This window comes from Strix uralensis, chromosome 2, assembly GCF_047716275.1.
Source record: "Strix uralensis isolate ZFMK-TIS-50842 chromosome 2, bStrUra1, whole genome shotgun sequence".
NCBI classification, from domain to species: domain Eukaryota; kingdom Metazoa; phylum Chordata; class Aves; order Strigiformes; family Strigidae; genus Strix; species Strix uralensis.
The window spans coordinates 119,550,153-119,569,096 of NC_133973.1; the positions used below are offsets into that span (position 1 = coordinate 119,550,153).

Sequence of the window (18,944 nt, forward strand, 5' to 3'; positions counted from 1 at the left end):
TATACACAATTTAAACTACAGACTCTTGAGGAGAACATATACAATTTTTGCTGTTTGTAAAATGACAATCCCTATAGGAGCTATATATAACAGTACAATGTAAAGTGACTCACCCAATGTTACACTAGGAAACGTTACACAAGAGTGAGAGGGAGAAAATAACTCACTTAATCATAGTCTTCTCAAAATTAAAAATCTGTATAAAGAGAAACCAAAAAATTGAGATCATAATGCAATGCATCATTACCTTCTCCCCAAGGTGGAAGTAAGCACTCTAATATGACAATATTTATGAGCTTGCCATAATTGCTAGCTATGGGAAAGAGGAAATAAAAGTCACTTTCAATGAGCAGAAGTAACAAGGTATTATGCCTTCACTATTAAGTTAGATCATATTAGATAATTCCCAAACCATTTACAGTCACCTGCTCAGACAGCTGCGCCCCCCCCCCCCCCCCCCCGACCCCGCAAGAGATCTTCCTGCTTCCCCAACAGCATGAAGTACATCTGGAGAGCCTGGGTATGGTATGTAGGTAGGAAGGGCTGGGACACAATCATACCTCCCTGTAAAATGCCCAAAGGGACAGCAACCCAGTTAAATAAATAAACCAAGCAAAGTGCAGTCTACTGCACAGGAAGGGGCAGTAACCCTCGCTGCGCTTGGAAGGAGAAAATTGTCACCGTTGAAGCACAAGTGAACTTTGGAATACCTGACAGAGCAGAAAACAGAGTAAAAACCTCTTTAAAGTCTATCCCCAGCAGCTTTTCCCTCCCTTGAGTGAAGATTTTATTCTCTTTCATTGTTGATGAGTGCTACCACTGACTAATAGCCTCACTTCTATTTCCCTAGAGAACCAAACTTCTCAAGGAATTTTAGCAGTGTTTGGCTTTACTCCTTTTAAATGGCAAGATTTCCAAAATTCAAAATCAGAATAGAAAAATGATTGTATTTAATATGTGTGTTGAGGATTAATTAACTGTTGATAAACACTTTTATAGCTGGAATACTGTGTTGTTGCAGCACCAGATAAGGAAGCTATGCAAAGTGAAACTGCTGTCAATTATCACTGGTTTAATTCTTACAATTTTAATTTATGTTGGTGGAGATCCATAAAGTCCCAACAGCCTCAAAAGGATTTCACACAAATCACAAATGTACTTCAAGATCAAACCACAAATTCAACACCACTGTTAGCAACAGATTATATTTTCAGCACAGACAGGGAGCTAAAAAAATTTATCATCCAACAATAGCCCATGAATAATCTGTAGTCCTGTAAAGCCTTCAGTGTGCAGGTAAACTGAAAAGAAACCTCTGCTGTATTTTCCTATTAAAGATGTCAAAGGGACTAAGTGTGATGCTGTGCTTTAAAAAAGCAAGAGTACAAATTCTTGTATTTTCTTGCACAGTAGGTTATCAGTGTTAATGCAGAATCCAGTCTAAGGATAATCATGTAGACAATATACATGATACAATATACATTATCCTTTGATAATCATGTATACAATAACTGGTAAAACCAAAGTGTAAGAAAGATGACGGAAAGTTTAGCAGAAAGAGCCATGTGGAACTATAGAAATAACAGCAGAAATGAAAACTAGTAGTAGGCAACTGAAAGGACTGCCCTGGGTTTATACAGCCTAGAGCTCGGGTTCGTACCTGCCCACAACAGCTGCAAAAACAGGTCACAGCCTGCGACGTACCCCAAGTTTTGGAGCGTGATGCTCTGCCACTTACTGGCGTTTAGAGGAAAAAACTAATTTCGCTCAGTAAGACAGAGCACGCCTAAAGCACAAAACGTCCAAAAGCCAAGGGATGCTTTTTGCCCGTTTACCTTTCCGCTTCTGCCTTTCTGCAGCTATTTGAAGATTAAAAGCGCCTAAGTAGCCCCAGTAAAAGCGCACTCAAAGTGAAACCCCCACCCCTGCAGAAAACGCCCCAGCCCGAAAGGCTTGTGGAGAGCTCCCCGGGCGGGAAACCCCCCCACACCGCGCCGGGACCGCCGCCCGAGCAGACGGCGCGGAGACGGCCCTTCCGCCTCTTCAGGAACGGCGCTGCCCCAAGAGAAACCCCGTCTCCCAAAAGGGCCACCAGCGGAGCCGCCGCCACCCGCGGGCCGTCCTCAGAGGCGAGGGGCGGGCCCGGCTGCCGGGACGGATCCCCGCCGCCCCTTCCCGCCCCTCACTGCCCCGGGCAGGAACGGGGCAGCGGCGACGGCGGGCGCACGGCTTCACTGTTGACGCCCATCAACGGCCCTTCGGCCGCTGAGCCTCTTGGGAGCTGTAGTTCGAGCGCCGGCACGGCCTCGCAGCCGGGCGGGGAAGGCGGCGGCTTGGGACTACAACTCCCAGCATGCTCGGCGCGGGGGCGGTGTCCAGCCCGTGGCGCCGGGCGGCTGTGCGATGGCGGCAGGTTTGTAATGGCAGGAGAGCGCTGGCGGCCGGCGTGGAGTGTTGCTGCAGAGCGGCCTGGGGACCTGCGAGGGGCCGCGGGTCGGAGCTGTCGCGGTGCGGGTGCTTCGGGGCGGCGGGGGCTGGTGCGCGCTCGGGGTGTCCTCCGTGAGGGTCCGGCGGCCGGGGCGGCCTCCGCCTCGGCAGGGGAAGGAAGGCGCCGGGCCCGGCCCCGCGGCGCGGCGGAGGGACGCGGTTGCGCTCGTCTCCCCAGCGGCCACCTTTCGGGGGTCCCTTCGTCCCTCTTCGCCTTCCCGGGACGGGTCAGCTTCAGCACTGCCAGCGCTTTCGGTTGGCACGAACGTGCTGCTGCTTGTAAACTTTCGGGGAAGCTTTAAACCGGCAGGCTGCCTCGAAAGGGTCTCCAAAAGGTGACAGGAAAAATAGCGTGGAGCCTACCCTGTACTTGAATTTGCCTGTGCAGGAGCCTGTACCTCGCTGGGAAACTTCCAGCGGTGTTTCAAAACAAGGCAATTGAAAAGCATTTTTCTAAGGCATTTTCACTGTTTCTCTTAGTCACAGTTTTCAAACTTCGGTTGAAAGTATAAGCCTTTTTACAGTGGGAGAATTAAGTGAGAGCTGGCACGAACTGAGCTCTTGGGAACGAGGAAACTTTAAGTTCTGATCAGCAGGACTGTTGAGCCTGGCCTGCTGTGGCTGTCTGTCCTTTGCCCCCTGGCTCCTTCCCTCCCTGTGACACACCATACGCACAGGCAGAGAGTTAACTGCCTGGGACCAGTCTGAGGTAGCAGGACCGAGTGGTCACGGTCTTGCTGTCACATTGACATAGGCAGCAGTTCAGTCTCTTTTTCTTCCTAAGTGAGGAAATCACTTTGGGTCTCCTGCCTGAATTCATTCATGTTTCATAACACTGGTAGGAATTTGGTGATCCCTGAAACTTTTGCAGTCTTCAAACTTTTTTTGGGGATGGATTTAAAAAAAGCAGCTCTTTGGGAGGAAGAAGCTAACAGGCAGCATGGTTGTAGAGTTTCCATGAGAAACTAAGGAAGGTACAAAAATGAAAATTGAAATATGTGTGGTAAAATGTTTGTATTTAGATGGACATATTTGAAACTTTGCATTAATATGAAGGTCCTGTGTGGGAAGTCTCTCCTTCAACTCCTCAAATCACCTCTCTTCTTTTGTTGCAGGCACTTCAAAAAAAATTCTGAATGCCTTTCTGTACTACTGGAGAGAATATTATACACAGCTTTATAATATTTGAGATAATATTAACTGCACTCAAATAAATAATAAGATTAAAAGTTGGATTATGTTGATTTCCTGCACAGAAAGTGTTTGTTACTCATTGTTCAAATTGTTTCTATTGCCAAGGGAAAAGTAGATTGTGACTTATTTTAATAAACGTACTAGGTTGGTTATAATAGAGTAACTTTCTTTTACTGGGAATCTGTTATAGTAGATTTCTTATTTTGTTTATCTGCTTAATTTTTAGGTGCTAAAAGTAGCTAACGATCAATACCAAATACGTGGAACTTTGAGTTTTACTGACCTAATGCTACATAATGTAATATTGTTATGTTAATGCTACATCAGCAGATAAATTGGAATACAATTTACAAGATGCCAACTGTTGAAGACCCAAGTAGTGAGCAAAACTTCATTGCACATTGGATGTCCGATAGTTCCCGTGCTGGAGTCTTACTAGATCCTAGTTGTACTGGTTTGAAAATCAACAAAGAAAATTTGTTATCTGGACCTGAAAACATCACAGCTTTCCCTGCCAAAGTGTTGAATCTTTCAGACAGCTGTTCTGTAAGTGATGACTCCTTGTGTGAAGAGTCTGGCAGCTCTTGTACGCTTCAGCTATGTACCACTGGAACGTCTTTTCCAGCAGCAGCATGTAACGTAGAAACCTCTAAACCAGACTTTGTCTATGGTGAAGAGGATGGCCAGAATAAATCTGATCACAGTGATCCACTCTTAAAAAAGCTTGAACAGGTAAAAGTCCTAGAATTCCTTGATGTACCCGTTAAGGTTTGTTTTGTTCCTGCATATGATTTGTCTTACCTAGAAGTAAGCAAACTCTTTGCAACCTATAGAACACAGCAGGCTTAAAGATCAAGTCCTAAGTCACAGTTATGTGTGCATAAAAGTTGGTGTCCTCCTCATGATGTGCAGCTATTGAGAGTCCAACTTCCATTGTTTCCAGCTGGCACAGGTTCCAGTTTAAAATTAAATTGGGCTCTGTGGCAGTGTACTTGTTCTCAGAATCCTTTTACCTGGAGAGGTGCACACAGTTTTACAATATTCCATTGTTTCTTCACTTGAAGCTGTGTCATTACAGTGGTAGTACTTCACCACAGATATTCACAACATGGTGAAGTTGTATGTTCTTGTATCTATAGCAACACCTTCTGTTAGTTCTCAAAGTAGGCATGTACACCCATATACCTGCTTCTGTTTAGAAGAGAGATGTTGAATGTGTTGGAGTATCTAAGACATCGGGACAAAAAGATGTGCAATTACAATGCTCTGATGTTTCTAATTCTTTTTTTCCAACACAAGCATGTCAGTTAATCCACTGTACCTGGCTATACTTCCGCTTGTAGCTCTTCCCAGTTACTAGATATAAATTGTGTTAGCTGAAAGTGTTCAGCAGCACTTTCATAGATCTTGCTGTTAAGGATTAAGAACTTACTTCCTTGTCCACTCTCAGCACAAATCCCTATGTCTGTTCACTCAAGTGGAGAAAGGAAGGGGGGAGGCGGAGAGAGAGAGAGTCTGTGTCTGTCTCTAGAGTAGAATTCCCCAACTTACCTGGTGCTATAAAAGTTTTCTGTATTTTATGTGATAGGAAAATATTTATTCACTTTTTCAGTATTGCCAGCAGTATCAAACAGTGGCTAAATGACAGATACTAGCCGGTTTAACAGTACCTTGAGAGGAATTAAGTCTCATGTCTTAGAAAGTTATTGACAATCTAATATATTACAAAAAAAAATAATCTGATGCTTGTAGTGGCGAATGTAGTTTTGGATGTATGAGATTTTTTCAGTTTGGTTTCCTGAACAGGTATTATCAGAACAGGTAGAAGTATGATTTCTTTAATAAATTAAGTGAAGGGGTTGGGGATGAGACTTAGGTGACCTTTGGATCTCGATCATTAGCTCACAGTTTCTACTTGCATAGCACCTTACTTCTGTTTTCACTGGAATTTTAAGGGACTGTAAGGGAAATTCAAGGGACTTTTTTCTTAGCTGTTGGATGACAGGTGTGGTCCAATTGTTGGTCTGTGGAAGGATTTCATCAGGTCTCCTGTCCTCCCTTTGGAGGAGCTGGAACGAGCACATATGCACGTGTTGGAGATACAGAGAAGGACCTGGATGCCCACACCCATTGCTGTGGTTTGGTAGGGTGCAGAATGCCCTGCCTTCGTATGGCCCTTGAGGCTGGTCTTCAGGCAGGGCTGGGGACTCCTGCTACACAAGAAAATGAAGTCTGGATCACTGAATTTAATCAGTATTTTAATTCTTTTTTTCAGGTAGCTTCATGAGTCTTAATATTCTCTGTTGCGCTTTTTCCCTTCCCTTGGTCCTTTGTATCAGTACTGTTCACTGTAACTGACATCTTGGAGAGAAAAAAAAACCAACCCACCCCACACTTCTTCTAATGCTTTAATTATTATGAAGTATTTCACATTTTAATAAAAACAAAGCATAGTAGAAGTTAACATTAAAAGAGCAGAATTTGAATGTTTTTCCCATGCAGTAGAAATGAGTGTTCTGATTCCTATTGTTTACAGATTGGTCAGTTAAAGACTAGTGGAACTCTTAATTGGGTGAACTGGAAGTAGCATGTGTATTCATAGATAGAAAAATTCTTTATTTTCTTCATGCTACGCTTACCCAATGGAACATCTTCAAAACAAGAAATACCTGTTCCCTTGATGACACAAATCCTGTGGTACATTCTAAGTAAACCTAGCCTCTAATGCTTTTGTTTTGTTTTTTTGTTTGAAAAGCTGAAGGAATTGCAACAACAGAAACAGGAACAGCTAAAGAAACAACAGATGGAGCAACTGCAAAGGCTAATGGAAGAGCAGCAGAAGCTGCTTAGCATGGTATCTGGCCAGACAGCAGTTCTTGGTAAGTTGAGAAAGCAAGTGTATGACGTACTTTGGGTAAACTGAAGAATTTAATCTTATTTTCCAGTTAAAATCTGAAAGTGTGTTCAGTGTTTTTCATCATAAGACTACTTGATTGGTCAAAGATAAATGCTGCATCGCTTCAGTGCCTGGAAGTTGAGTGCTACTGTAAATGGAATAATATCCTGTTTTTATAAAATACCAACTGTAACTTGATCAATATGAGCTATGATGGGAGCCCTTGTTTCGAAGAACGTATTTTAAATATAAAAGACAGTGTAAAACAGTAGCTTTCCTTTCTGATTAGCTGTTTCTTGCAATATTGTCAGTGTATCCAGATGAAGTGGTCACTCCTTGTTTGTGCTCACACAGCACAAACTTCTTCAGGTGATGAACTGAACTAGACTAGGCAGTTGATCTGTATTTAAAAACAAATACTTGTAACCTGTATCAGTTTTCCAGTCTTGTTTGTTGTGTGCAAAGGGAGGGGACAGTGCTGGGCTGGAAAAAGCTTTTAAGAGTTGAGCAGGGGTATTTTCTCCTGTTGGCAGTATCCTCCAATGTGACTTAAATGATTATCTTTCTTTGGCTCTGCCTACCTGAGAAAATGAATTTAGGGTTTAGCCTTAGGTGAACAAAATCCAGATTGCCTAATCATTTATTCTCAATCAGTAAGGATGGAGGCTAGATGATCAATCTTGCCCTTCAGTAGCATTTCTTTTCCCCTGTGAAACAGTGGTGGTGTAATACGAATACAGTAATAGAGCCATTTTTTTTCTCTTAATTTCAAGGCTATACTCTAATGGCTGAAAGTCAAAAGCTAAGACCTGGGCATTCAGTGGGCTTAACAACTTTACACCAACTGCCATCATCTGGGTATCAGAATATCTTTGAAGACAGAGCTTATGGTCCGATTGTTTCTCCACATACACAAGACAGTGAATTTTTACAAAACAACAAAGAATGTGCCTCATCTTTGAAGAACAGTCTTTCAGGAGTGTCTGCCTGTGAAAAACAAGGTCTGGGCGTGCCTCTGAAAATGCAGAATTGTTTGAAAAATGAGGAAGACAAATACATTACTAGTTGGTCATTTGTAGAAAGATAACTTGGTGTGTGGTGGGTTTTTTCCCCTTGTAGTTACTGGGTGTAATTTTCTACTGCTTATTGTGAAAATTTTATACAATTGTTGGTTTACTTGATTTGTTGTTTAGTTTACTGACAGCTTACAGACCTCAGAGTGTTCCTGTTGATGTTCATGCATGTGAATTTTGTTAAAAGCAGCATGAGACAAAAAAATCAAGTTCTGTCTGCGTGAAATGCTTGTTTGTTTTAGGGGAAAAAGTATAATCATTACTGCTAAAGCTTATTTATGATAAAGACTGGGAAAATAGCAAATAATGACAGATACTGGATAGCTGAATTGTTTGGGTTGAACTGTACCCACATTTTCACATGGCAAACGGAAAATAAAAATCTATATAGGGATACAGAATGTCTTCAGACCAGCTCTATTGTGAGAATTAGATCTGAACTAGAATTAGGAATCAAGATGGGTTGACAAAGTCCCACTATATGACTAAAAATTATTTGTACATCAGAAGCAATGCACTAGAGTTCTTTATCTTTCCTCCTCATCTCGGTTGTACCGTTGGCACCAGCATAACTACTCTGCTGCTATGACTGGAATAGTGGTTTTGGTTTGAATCTAGCAATTTAATAAAGTTAAACCTTATTAACCTGTAGAGGTTTCGGGGAAAAGGTATGAGATTGCATTTTATCATACCTCATACCAGCTTTAAAGCTTTTAATCAGAGGGCTTGATTTAAGGGGATGTGAAAGGATAAATTGATCTTAATTTATACATATATACATGGGAAACAGAAGCTTGATAAGAGAGCTCTTCAGTACAGCAGACATCCAAATTTGTTCAGTTATTTTATCTTTAAGCCATAAATTAACAATAGCAAAGAAGATGAACAATCAGAATGGGTTATTTAAGGTCGGTGTAAAATTTTAATGCCTAATTGTGTGTTCCTTTAAAAAGAAAGCTCAAATTCAACTAAATTAATTTGGGGAAACCTTAGGACTACTTTATGTAGGAATTCAGACTACATTACCTTGAAACTCCCCTCTGGTTTTAATCTGATCTGAATGCTGCTTGAAGTATGAGCTGAAAACTGATTTGTTATTGGGGAGGAAAAAAAAATTCTATTAATTTCATAGGAAAAAACATGTGGTGTCCAGAACAAAAGATGGAAATATTAATGGAGAATGAAGATCATCACATTGATCCTTTACGTGTGGAAAGTGCAGATCTCTCTGAAAATTCCAGTGGAGGAAAACATTTGTGGAATAATACAGAGGAAAGGTAATTCAGACCATTATTGTGCAGTTTTTATCAAATAACACGAGTTTGGTTGAATTCTGAGTCCCGATTGAAACAGTCTGATATTCTCAATTTGTGTAGCTTTCTCAACCAAGGATTCCATTTTACTAGGTACTGCGGAGACCTAGTAAGAGAGGCTCTGGCCTGAAATTGCTTATGCTGTGAAAGAGATGATGTTGTGTACCGGCTGAAGAGGTGTGTGCAGCCTGGGGTAATGATAGTTTAGAAGCACGTTTTAGTATAGCATGGTATATAAGCAGTTATAATTACTGTTCCCAATTTGATTTATTACAACCTCCTATCCACTGCTAGGTGGTGAAAGTAGTAACGTGAAGGAGGAGTATAAGGCTGTGACTTTTTAGTTTATTACCAGGAGTTACGTTTGTTTAAATGTCTGTATATGGCTAAGAAGTAATAACAGTGCCTGTGGCAGAAGCCTTCTCATGTATGGTAAAAACTTTGTTTATGGAGTTGATAGAATAAAAGTAGTGGTTGGCATTGTTTTAAAGCTTGGCCTTGTCGGCCAGGTCATCACAAAGCCAAGAAATACTTGTTCCAGGCTGTGGTGGGTTGAACCCACCCAGCAACTAAGTACCCACTCAGTTGCTTGCTCACTCTGTCCCCCAGAATGGGAGAGGGTATCAGAGGGGCAAACTCAATAAAACTTGTGGATTGAGATAAAAACAGTTTAATAAGTAAAGAGGCGGGGGGGGGGAACTCCAAGTGATGCAAAGGCACCTTCCACCTCCCACAAGCAGACCGCTGCCCACTTGATCTGTGAGCAACAGCTACTTTCGGAAGATAAGCCTCTGGTTTTTACTGCTGAACACAGTTTTGTATGGCATGGAATGTCCCTTTGATCAATTTGGGTCGACTGTTCTGGCTGTGTCCCACCCCTGGCCTACTAGCTGGGGGCAGGGAGCAGCATGAAAAACCAAAGCAAGCGTTGATGCTGTACAAGCAGTGTTCAGTAACAGCTAAAACACTGGTGTGTTACCAACACTGTTGTGGTCACAAATCCAAAACAGCACCATATGAACTGCTGTGAAGAAAGCTCAGTCCATCCCAGCCAGACCCAGTACTCCTGCGAAGGAGGAGGAGTATCAAAGGGGTAGATGAGGAACATGATCTCAGTAGCATTACTGGATGGGAAGGTGACACTGTAGAAATTGGCAGCATGACTAAAATACAAGTGAAAGTTTGGTGATCTGGGCAGAAGAAAGGGTCATTGAGAAAACCAAGGAAAGAAGAAACAGCAAAACCTGCATATCGTATCTTTTAGATATGTATATTAACTATGGCAGGGATTTGATAACCATCTCTCAAAAGATAAACAGCTAGTGTTATAATGCATTTCTCAGATTAGCTTTGACACTTAATGACCAAAGCACCTCATAATTTGTCATCTTTTATGTAATTACACCTTAGGTCTTTGAGTAGCTGTGACGTTAAACACATTTTATACAGAAATGTAAGACTTAATTTTTTTTTTTTTTTAAATTACACTAGACCTATTAAAGCTGCAATTCAGGAGAAGAAACAGACATTTGAAGAATTTCTGGAAGAACAGATACAACTAGAAGAGCAGCGCCTGGAGCAATACCAGAAGTTACAGGTTAATTATTTATTTTTAAACTTTATTGTTCTTTATATATTGTGCCAAGATGCAATAGGTGCTTTAAAAATGTACAAGGAAGATTCTAGCATCAAAAGCTAACACAATGTAATACTCACATTCTTAAAAATAAAACACTAAGCCCCAAATATTTCACTTAAGATGTCTTTAGAAATCCAGTAGAAAGGTACTGTATAAATTCTGACTCATACGTGGGGTTTATTTGAAGAAATCTTCAAACTGTGTAAGGGGCTTTTTAACATCTTATGTTTTACTTTTCTTTACCCCTTTTCAGGAGACAAATGGATCAGCCATTCAGAAACCAGTTATCAAACGACCCTTCCTGAAAAGAGGAGAAGGCTTAACAAGATTTACTAATGCCAAATCTAAAATTACAAAACTTGGAGAAAACACCCCAAAACTTCAACAAAGGGCTTCAGATGACAGAAATGTTATTAAAGTGGACAGATCACAAATACAGAAGAAAACTATGCCTCCTGGCAAAGAACTGGTTTCTGAGAAGCCTTTTGCACCATGTAAAAAATATAACCACTCTGATAAAGCAAAACATTGTCCTAGTCAGAAGACCCCAGTACTCAGGAATCACAATGGAAAAAATACCCTGCCAGTAGAAACAAGAATGCAACCAGGAAAAAATCATGATGAACAGATGAGAGATTATTTCCCATCAGAAATTAACACCAAAATAGAAAATAAAGAGAACATAGTAGAATTTGCTAAGTCTAACACTGGCAAAATCAGAAACAAATTACTTGGCCCAGAAAAGCCTCAGTTGTCTCATGAGCTTGCCAGTGCCTTTTCGAATTCTAAATGTCCTGTAGGTCCCCCTGTGAAAGATTCGGAGCTGTCTTTTGAAGTTTCATTTCAGAATAAGCTGGAAAACTGGGAAAAAGAAAAAGAAAAAGAGAATCTAGAATTAGATGAATTTTTGTTTCTAGAACAAGCTGCAGATGAAATATCTTTCTCAAGTAATTCCTCATTTGTGCAAAGGATCTTAGATCAAGATCAACAAACTTTAAAAGGCCGTAGAATGTCTTCTACCCCTATCAAGGCAAAACACCAGCAAGTAAAGGCTCTGGCTGTTGAACTTCCAAATAAGGAAAATAAAAAGGCAGACTGCATGACACGGGAAAATATAAATGACAGAGCAGTTATGCATACAGTCTCAAATTCAGGAACAGCTTTTAGAATGAAGGATCCATTGAATAAAATGGACAGCGTAATATTTTCAGCTTCTTCCATGACAGCATCTCCTGCTTTAAAAAGTAATCAATGGATTATAAATGAAGATAAGGGTGAGGGCAATGGTGATATTACTACAGATTCTGAGAGTGAATTTGAGACCACATTAAAGCATGAAAATGGAGATGCTAAGACGTCCTTTATGAGCCATAGAGAAAGTGATCCAGAATTTTTTGATGATGGAGGTTCTGTTACAGATGTCAACAAAGAAAGGCAAAATGGAGATGCTGACCTCGGCCTGTCAGACAAAGATTGCAGTGCACTGTCAAAGCAAAAGATTAGAAAAACTTCAGACCATCAGAGGAGGGTGTCTTGTAGAAGTAGGAACAAGTTTGAGTTTGATGATGAAAGAACATGGAGTGATCTTGATGAAAATTATGTTAATAGTGATTTACCTGAAAAATATACTAAAACACCTTTACAAATGGACTTTTCCAGTAAGAATGACACAACTATCCCAGATAAAGCAATAAAGAGAAAAGTTGCCTCAAAGAAGGGAGATGAAACGTCCAAAGAGTCTGCAGTGGACAGTGATTCAAATGGACCTCCTGTATCAAACCTGATGATGAAACTCTTTCCCTCACTGAAACCGAAACAGAAGACAGGCTGCCATTTGGAGCGTGCGATCAAATCAAATGTGGAACAGGAGCCAGGAGGTGAGAGAACTGGTAGGAAATGTTGAAGACCACATAAATTACAAGTCTTTCCTTCAAACACTTAAATTGCAACCTGACAGTACACCAAAGGGTGTACATACAGACTTCTGCTGCAGGGAATGGCTGTTTTCTCACCTTTCGTCTCCTCTCAAAGGAAAGTATCAAAGGCATGCTGAAAATGAAGTGGTACCTCCTCTTCCACTGCAGTGTGCATTTACACCACAGTAGGGCAATGCTATGCACTGTTAGGTTAGCTTCTTCCTCTTAGAAAATAGAAGGAGGTGGCAGCCCTGTCCGTATTTTCCTCCAGTAGTAGAGTATCTAGAGAATTCACACAGAATATGGGAAATAGGGATTCATTTTTCTGCTTTACCCAAGTTGATTTTGACCATATGGTTATAGTCTGGGGAAGGACTGCCTCTAAAGGCTCCTGTTGAAGCTGTGGCATTTATGTGAGATCATTAAAAACGCAGTTGTCCAGTGAAAGCATGATGGCATAGCCTGTTCTCTGTAAGGTGGTGAGATCTTGGTTTCAAACTCTGCTCCAATGAACGGTTAGGATAGAATATTGTTTAAGTTTTTATGAGAAGTTCATATGAAAGCTGCTACTTCTGCTTACTGTTTTGTGGAGCATTGATTTTCTTAGGGTTGTCTACAGATGCCTGCTAGATGTTTGCAGGAAGAGGGGTAGGGTTTTTTACTGAATCTCAGAGCATTTAAGGGTGAATCCTACACTGCAACATCAGTATTTAGGCTCTTCTGTCGCATACTTGGAAGCAGACTATTAAAACCCTGGGGGTGTTAAGTAGTGACTGATCAGGAAACTGGGATGGCAAAAAAGCCCACAAATCCTATTATCAGCCTCTGCAGTAGATTTCACATTGGTGATGGGTGTGAGCAGACTTTCTTGTGAATAGAGCTTGGAAAAACTTACAACCAGAAACTTTCCTGTTTGATGCTTGGCCCTTATACCTTCATTTAATTTCTCTATCTTGATGTGAAGCCCTTCACATTCCAATTCCTAATACATGTTTAGTTCTACAAAAATGATAGATATACTCAGTATTTGAGGTACTTGAGTAAATAGTGCAGAGTGCTTTAAAACATCACTTCAGTGTTATTTCAATAGTAGAATTTCTTTGCAATACTACTACTATCTCCAAATAGTATCACTTGATTTTTAAAAATTTTTAACTGGTGTGTGATAATTGTTTACTTCAGTCTTATGGATGCCAGATAACTTTCATCTGGCTATTCTTTGGCAGGAACCACTGTTCCATCCCAGGTACTGAGAGAGAGACTCGCAGAATTGGAAACTGAAATAGAGAGATTCAGAGCTGAAAACACAACCCTAACTAAACTCCGTGAAGAAAGAGAGCATGCCTTGGCAAATATCAGGTAATTTTCAATTGAAACGTTTTGGTGCATTCACTTACCTAGGATGTTCTGGACTATATCATAATGTCCAGTTACCAATAGCACAGGTAAAGAATTGGTGTGTTTCAGTTACAGTGGAGATACAGGTCAAGAAACAAATGGGTTGTTGCTCTACGTATATATTAAACTGTAATTATTACTCACACACAAATTATAATATTAAGAACGCCTGCTAGTTTAACATTATATCCTTAAAGGCTGTACTTGGGAGAATTTGTATACTTTTGTTCTGAATGATAACACAGTCCTAAACTGGTCTTGCAAAACTGATCTTCATGATAACATGACTGATGCTCTTCCTTTGGATTGGATGTTTGTGTGTACAAACTGAGAACATTTTCATTCAAACTGGGGGACTTACAAGTGACACAGAGAGTAGAATAATTATCTCCGGGGACTTAATTGTGGCACACCTATTCCTACCAAAGTCACTTTTGTTTTGTTTGGAAACGGCGTCATGTTGTTGGCTAATGTTTAATTTGTGACCTTCTGCTGTTAGCAGATTCTCTTCCCCAGTACTTTTGGGGTAGTGATGTTCTGCTTGGAAGATTTTAGCCAAAGCTTTGTTAAATTCAGAATCACTTTTAAGACTAGAAGATATAAAAATAGAAACTGTTGGACTTCAGACTAATTTTGTGACAATTCTTACTCCTTAAATAAGTAATACCATTTATAGGTAAGTCTTCCTGGGGTAACAGATGCTGGACTGGAATCAATGATGACAAAATTCAGAGTCTTCATTTTCTTCCTTAAAATCCTAGATTTGAAGTAGTTTTGGGATAAAACAACTCTGTTTCATAATTACAGGAAAGAAATTGCAGACTTTCAACAGCAGAAAGCCCAAGAACTGGCTGAAATAGAAGAATATAAAAAAAAGGAAATGAAAAAACTGCAAAAAGAGCGTAAAGTTTTTGAAAAATACGCCACAGAAGCTAGAGCAATTCCAGATAAAAAAGAACGTGATGAAATTCAGGTATAAAAATATATTATTTTTCTAGTCCACATAGGAACATGTACATTCATTTAAAGGCAGCTGAGAAGTAATTCTAACTTAATTGAAAGGTTGCACGTGATATCAGGATGGGAAGTGTTAGTAGACATGGCCTAACTGAGGAAGGAACTACAGTCTTCACAATGTTGTTTGATGGTTTTAAGGCAAAAACCCCTGATGAGCAAATCTTTTTGTTTCCATACTAAAAACTGCTCATGGCTATGGTATGATGATCTTCAACTTTGATACAGAATTACTGTAGTTAAGTTGTAAGTTTTTGTTCATGGTAGTGGATCAAAATGCACACTAGAACTCTACTTGAGTTTATCCAGTCTATGTAACTGTTGTACAGTAAATGTAGTAATCTTCTACAATTTTCAAAGTTACATTTTGTTATTACTTGTAGGTCTTTAGGTATCAGAGATGTAAGAAACAAGATCTGTTTGTTCCTTCATTGTCAGGATGCATGGTACATGTGATGTTTAATATGACTTATCTGTACATCACACATGGATTTCCCTCCTCCTTCCCTACAAATTTTCCTTACTTCAACAGATCGAAGTAACTTTTGCTAAACTGGCTAGGCAGATTCACATGTGGTTTATGTGATTGCGTCCTCCCTGTTTTCCTGTGCCAAGATTTTTGAAGGGTCCTCTCAAGGGTAGCCTTAAAGATTTTGTTTCTTTCTGAAGTGTATTTGTACTGGCCAATCTATGAAGGGTAAAGGATGCCAAAAGGGCAATCAAGACACTTCCTGTGATTGAAGTGGAGCTTATAAAGTTGGTAGTCTAAAGTAAATAATATCTCTTTCAGGGAAGAAAACTTCTCCTACCTTTTCACCCTCTGCCCCATTAGGCTGATCTTACTTTTATTGCCACTTGTGTGGTTTTTTTGTGTGCTTTTATTTCTGTTAGAACATTAACATTATCTAAAATAATATTTCATTAAAAAAATGAAAGCTCTTCAATTCATAAACACACAATCTTCCAAGGCTTTAAAACAGCAGATTGCAGAGTTACAGGAAGATTTAAAACGAAGAGAGGCAAAATGGTCAACTACCCATCGACGCCTGAAAGATCAAATAGAAACTTTAGTAAATGAGAATATGGAGCTAAAGGAGGAAGTCAAAATAATGGAGAGGTTTCGTCTAGAAGCCTGGAAAAAAGTAGAAGCTGCTGGAAGCAAGAGGAGAATAGAAAATTCTGGGATGACTCTAAAAAGAGCAGAATTGGTAAGTTATTAATCTCGGTGTTTTAAGTTCATCTGTGTAAATGGTCTTGAGTTTTGGATCATAAACTTGGAATCCAATAGCTACAACTTAAGATATTTACTTTTAATTTACTAACTTTGGGACTCCGCTAGTGGTGACAGACAAAGGATTTTCTTAATGTCACCTTCTCTCTGAATGTGAATGTTCACAATGTGCAGCATCCATTCTGTTGAGAACTCATCTTAGGAATTAAAAATGATGCAATTATAAGAGAAAAATCATAGATGGGATCCAACCTGTGAACCTTAAGGATCAGCCAGGCAAACCAGGCAGTTCACCATTGCCTAAAAGCAGTTATATTTACTTTTGAAGCTGTAACTATTACTCTGGATTGTTTGCACCAAATTAATTCTGCAGTTGTTGGTATTGAGGCAGCAGAGTAAGAGTTCCAAAGCGTAGTTTGGGCTCCATCACACAAGCCCTTCTGCTAAGTCTCTGAAATGTATAGTTTGTGAAGAAAGCTTCCAGTAAATTTCATGTCATATGGTGTATAAATTTTGTTGCTGCTGTATGAACAGTTATGAATAAATGTCACATAGACCACAAATGACTTTTCTTTTAGCGCCTACCAAATAGAGGCCCAAAAAGTCAAACTGCATCTCCGCTTCTTCCAGTACAGAAGTGCAGCAAGATAAATGGCAAAAGTTATTCTCAGGAAAAAGGTATAAATGTTTGTCTAATCAGAGAATTCTGTTAACTCTTTAAAAGAAATTAATGTGGATTTTTGCTTCTATTAAAAAAAATGCACCACCACCTCAAAAGCAGATAGAAATTAGTTGTAATGGACTTGATTGGTGGATGAATACCTTGCAGGGTAAGATTCTGGAGAAAGCTGTGATGAGACCCTTCTCAGAGTGAAAATGCTTCTGGTCATGGGTCTGGAGCATACCAGAAGCTGCATTCTGTAATCCAAAATGGCATTCATCATTGGTGTTCTCCAAGCTGCAGATGTTGACAGCATCAGAACTGCTGTGTCTCTTCAAAACCTTCCATTAGATCTGTAATCTTACAGGCAATGCTGTAGCAGGTGCTCCTTGTTCACAGTTGGAAGCAAATGCTGTTGGCAGCTTATACCCCTTCCTAATGAATAATCACATACAGAAAGTAACTAAGGGTTCTTTTTTGACACCTCTGACAGCTCAGGCAACCATCACCTTATCTGTTAAGGGGAATATGTTCCAGAATTGAAGCCCTTGCTGGTTTTATTTTGGTAATCTTTCTGGTGTGCTAGGAGAGTTATGGGTAAAAGTCTGCCAATCAGTTCCTGTTAAAAGGTTGTATTAGTCTTCCTTTATTCGTAATAAGGCCTAACTAATAACGTTGTCTAGGTCCCTGGGGTTGAAAATCCTTTGTAAATCTACAGAGATGAAATAGGAGAAAAAGTGCAAGTATTATGCCTGTTGCAATGATTCTTCAGTTGTAGCTTCTTGCTGACACATAAAGCAATGACGTACTTAAGGGAGCTGGATTCTGCTGATTCTTTTCATGTACTGCTTTCAGTTTCTACTGCACTTAAGAAATGTAGGTGTCCTGTACAGCTTGACCTCCTATGTAACACTTAAACTGTACTTTAATTTCACCTCCAAATTAACTGTATTACATGTATCTGAGTAGGAAAGCTTTCTAGAACACCTGCATCAGGACCTGCCGGTGACAGAAGCAAGTCTGAAACAATGACAGCACTAGAAGATTCTTCTAGGACTTTTATGGTAGTAAGTCCTGTATATTGATTTGATTTTTAATGGGGAGGAAAAACTCTAAAATAAAACAATAGTTACTTGTACTTAAGTGACTAGCTGGAGGATGACTGGTGAAGCTGTTGGCTCACCTGCTGATGTTCAACTGCAATTTCATTGTCATACCAGAAAATGGGTATTTAGTAGTCAGTGCAGAGTGTTTTACCTGTGCCTAGTAGTTGCAACATTCTTTGGCTGAGAAAATAAAATAATAATCTCCCACTCCCTTGAATTTTGCAAAATGTTTTACCTTCTGAAAGAGGGGAAAAAGATGGATATTTATATGCTCCATGTAGGGTAACTGCATGGATCTTGTAAATAGTTGAATTAATTCTTACGTTAATTACTGTACGTAGCATTCAGGCTTTATGAAACTTCATCGTTTCCTACCTTGATATGGATGACTTAAGGCAGTTGAGCACCATGCTACAACACACGAAATTCCACATTAGTCCAGACTACAGCTGACCACAGGCAACCAATTACTGCTGCATCTGTCTGTTTTACCACTTGAATTATCCTAGGAGTTGCATAAAACCCAGATTGTGTTTATGCCTTCCTATACCTGTCTTCCTCCCCTGATGCTCTTTGTTTCCTAAAATACCGTCAGCCTAGGGAAAAAAACACGTATGAAGACAAAGCTTGATCTGAGCTTATGCTTACTGTTGTCATTTCAGGACACATCTCCTACTGAAGCTCATGTGTCACTACTGTCTGGACCTGCATATACAGACAGTGAAGAGATACAGAGAGAAACTGCTTATCCTGATGGAAAGGTAAAATGAGAGCTTAGCACTCTGAAATTCCACAAGACAGCTGTTGTGAAAGAGGAATGAGTATGTGAGTGTGATGGCTCAATGCTGACCTCTCTGTAACGTATTCATTAGGTTGAAAAAGTTCTGAAAAATGGCTGTCACCTCATATTTTTCCCCAATGGGACATGGAAAAAAGTGGGTTCTGATGGGAAGACTGTAACTATAACCTTCTTCAATGGCGATGTGAAGCAGGTTATGCCTGATCAAACAGTGGTA

General features: G+C 40.0%; 1 protein-coding gene across 3 annotated transcripts in view; it reads left to right on the plus strand.

The window, feature by feature from the left end:
• CPAP (centrosome assembly and centriole elongation protein) overlaps positions 1 to 18,944 on the plus strand; it is a 45,143-nt gene that overhangs the window by 24,831 nt on the left and 1,368 nt on the right. Inside the window, exons 1-14 of one of the 3 annotated variants that reach the window (XM_074860104.1) lie at positions 2,374 to 2,413; positions 3,908 to 4,413; positions 6,437 to 6,560; positions 7,351 to 7,578; positions 8,783 to 8,927; positions 10,455 to 10,560; positions 10,856 to 12,479; positions 13,745 to 13,877; positions 14,724 to 14,889; positions 15,899 to 16,138; positions 16,740 to 16,839; positions 17,792 to 17,889; positions 18,591 to 18,689; positions 18,801 to 18,941. In XM_074860104.1, the coding sequence (XP_074716205.1) occupies positions 3,991 to 4,413; positions 6,437 to 6,560; positions 7,351 to 7,578; positions 8,783 to 8,927; positions 10,455 to 10,560; positions 10,856 to 12,479; positions 13,745 to 13,877; positions 14,724 to 14,889; positions 15,899 to 16,138; positions 16,740 to 16,839; positions 17,792 to 17,889; positions 18,591 to 18,689; positions 18,801 to 18,941 (3,627 nt within the window). In that variant the 5' untranslated portion in view covers positions 2,374 to 2,413; positions 3,908 to 3,990. Of the gene's footprint in view, positions 1 to 2,373; positions 2,414 to 3,907; positions 4,414 to 6,436; positions 6,561 to 7,350; positions 7,579 to 8,782; positions 8,928 to 10,454; positions 10,561 to 10,855; positions 12,480 to 13,744; positions 13,878 to 14,723; positions 14,890 to 15,898; positions 16,139 to 16,739; positions 16,840 to 17,791; positions 17,890 to 18,590; positions 18,690 to 18,800; positions 18,942 to 18,944 lie in introns of those variants that run through there. The other 2 variants (XM_074860102.1, XM_074860103.1) reach the window with 2 other exon arrangements.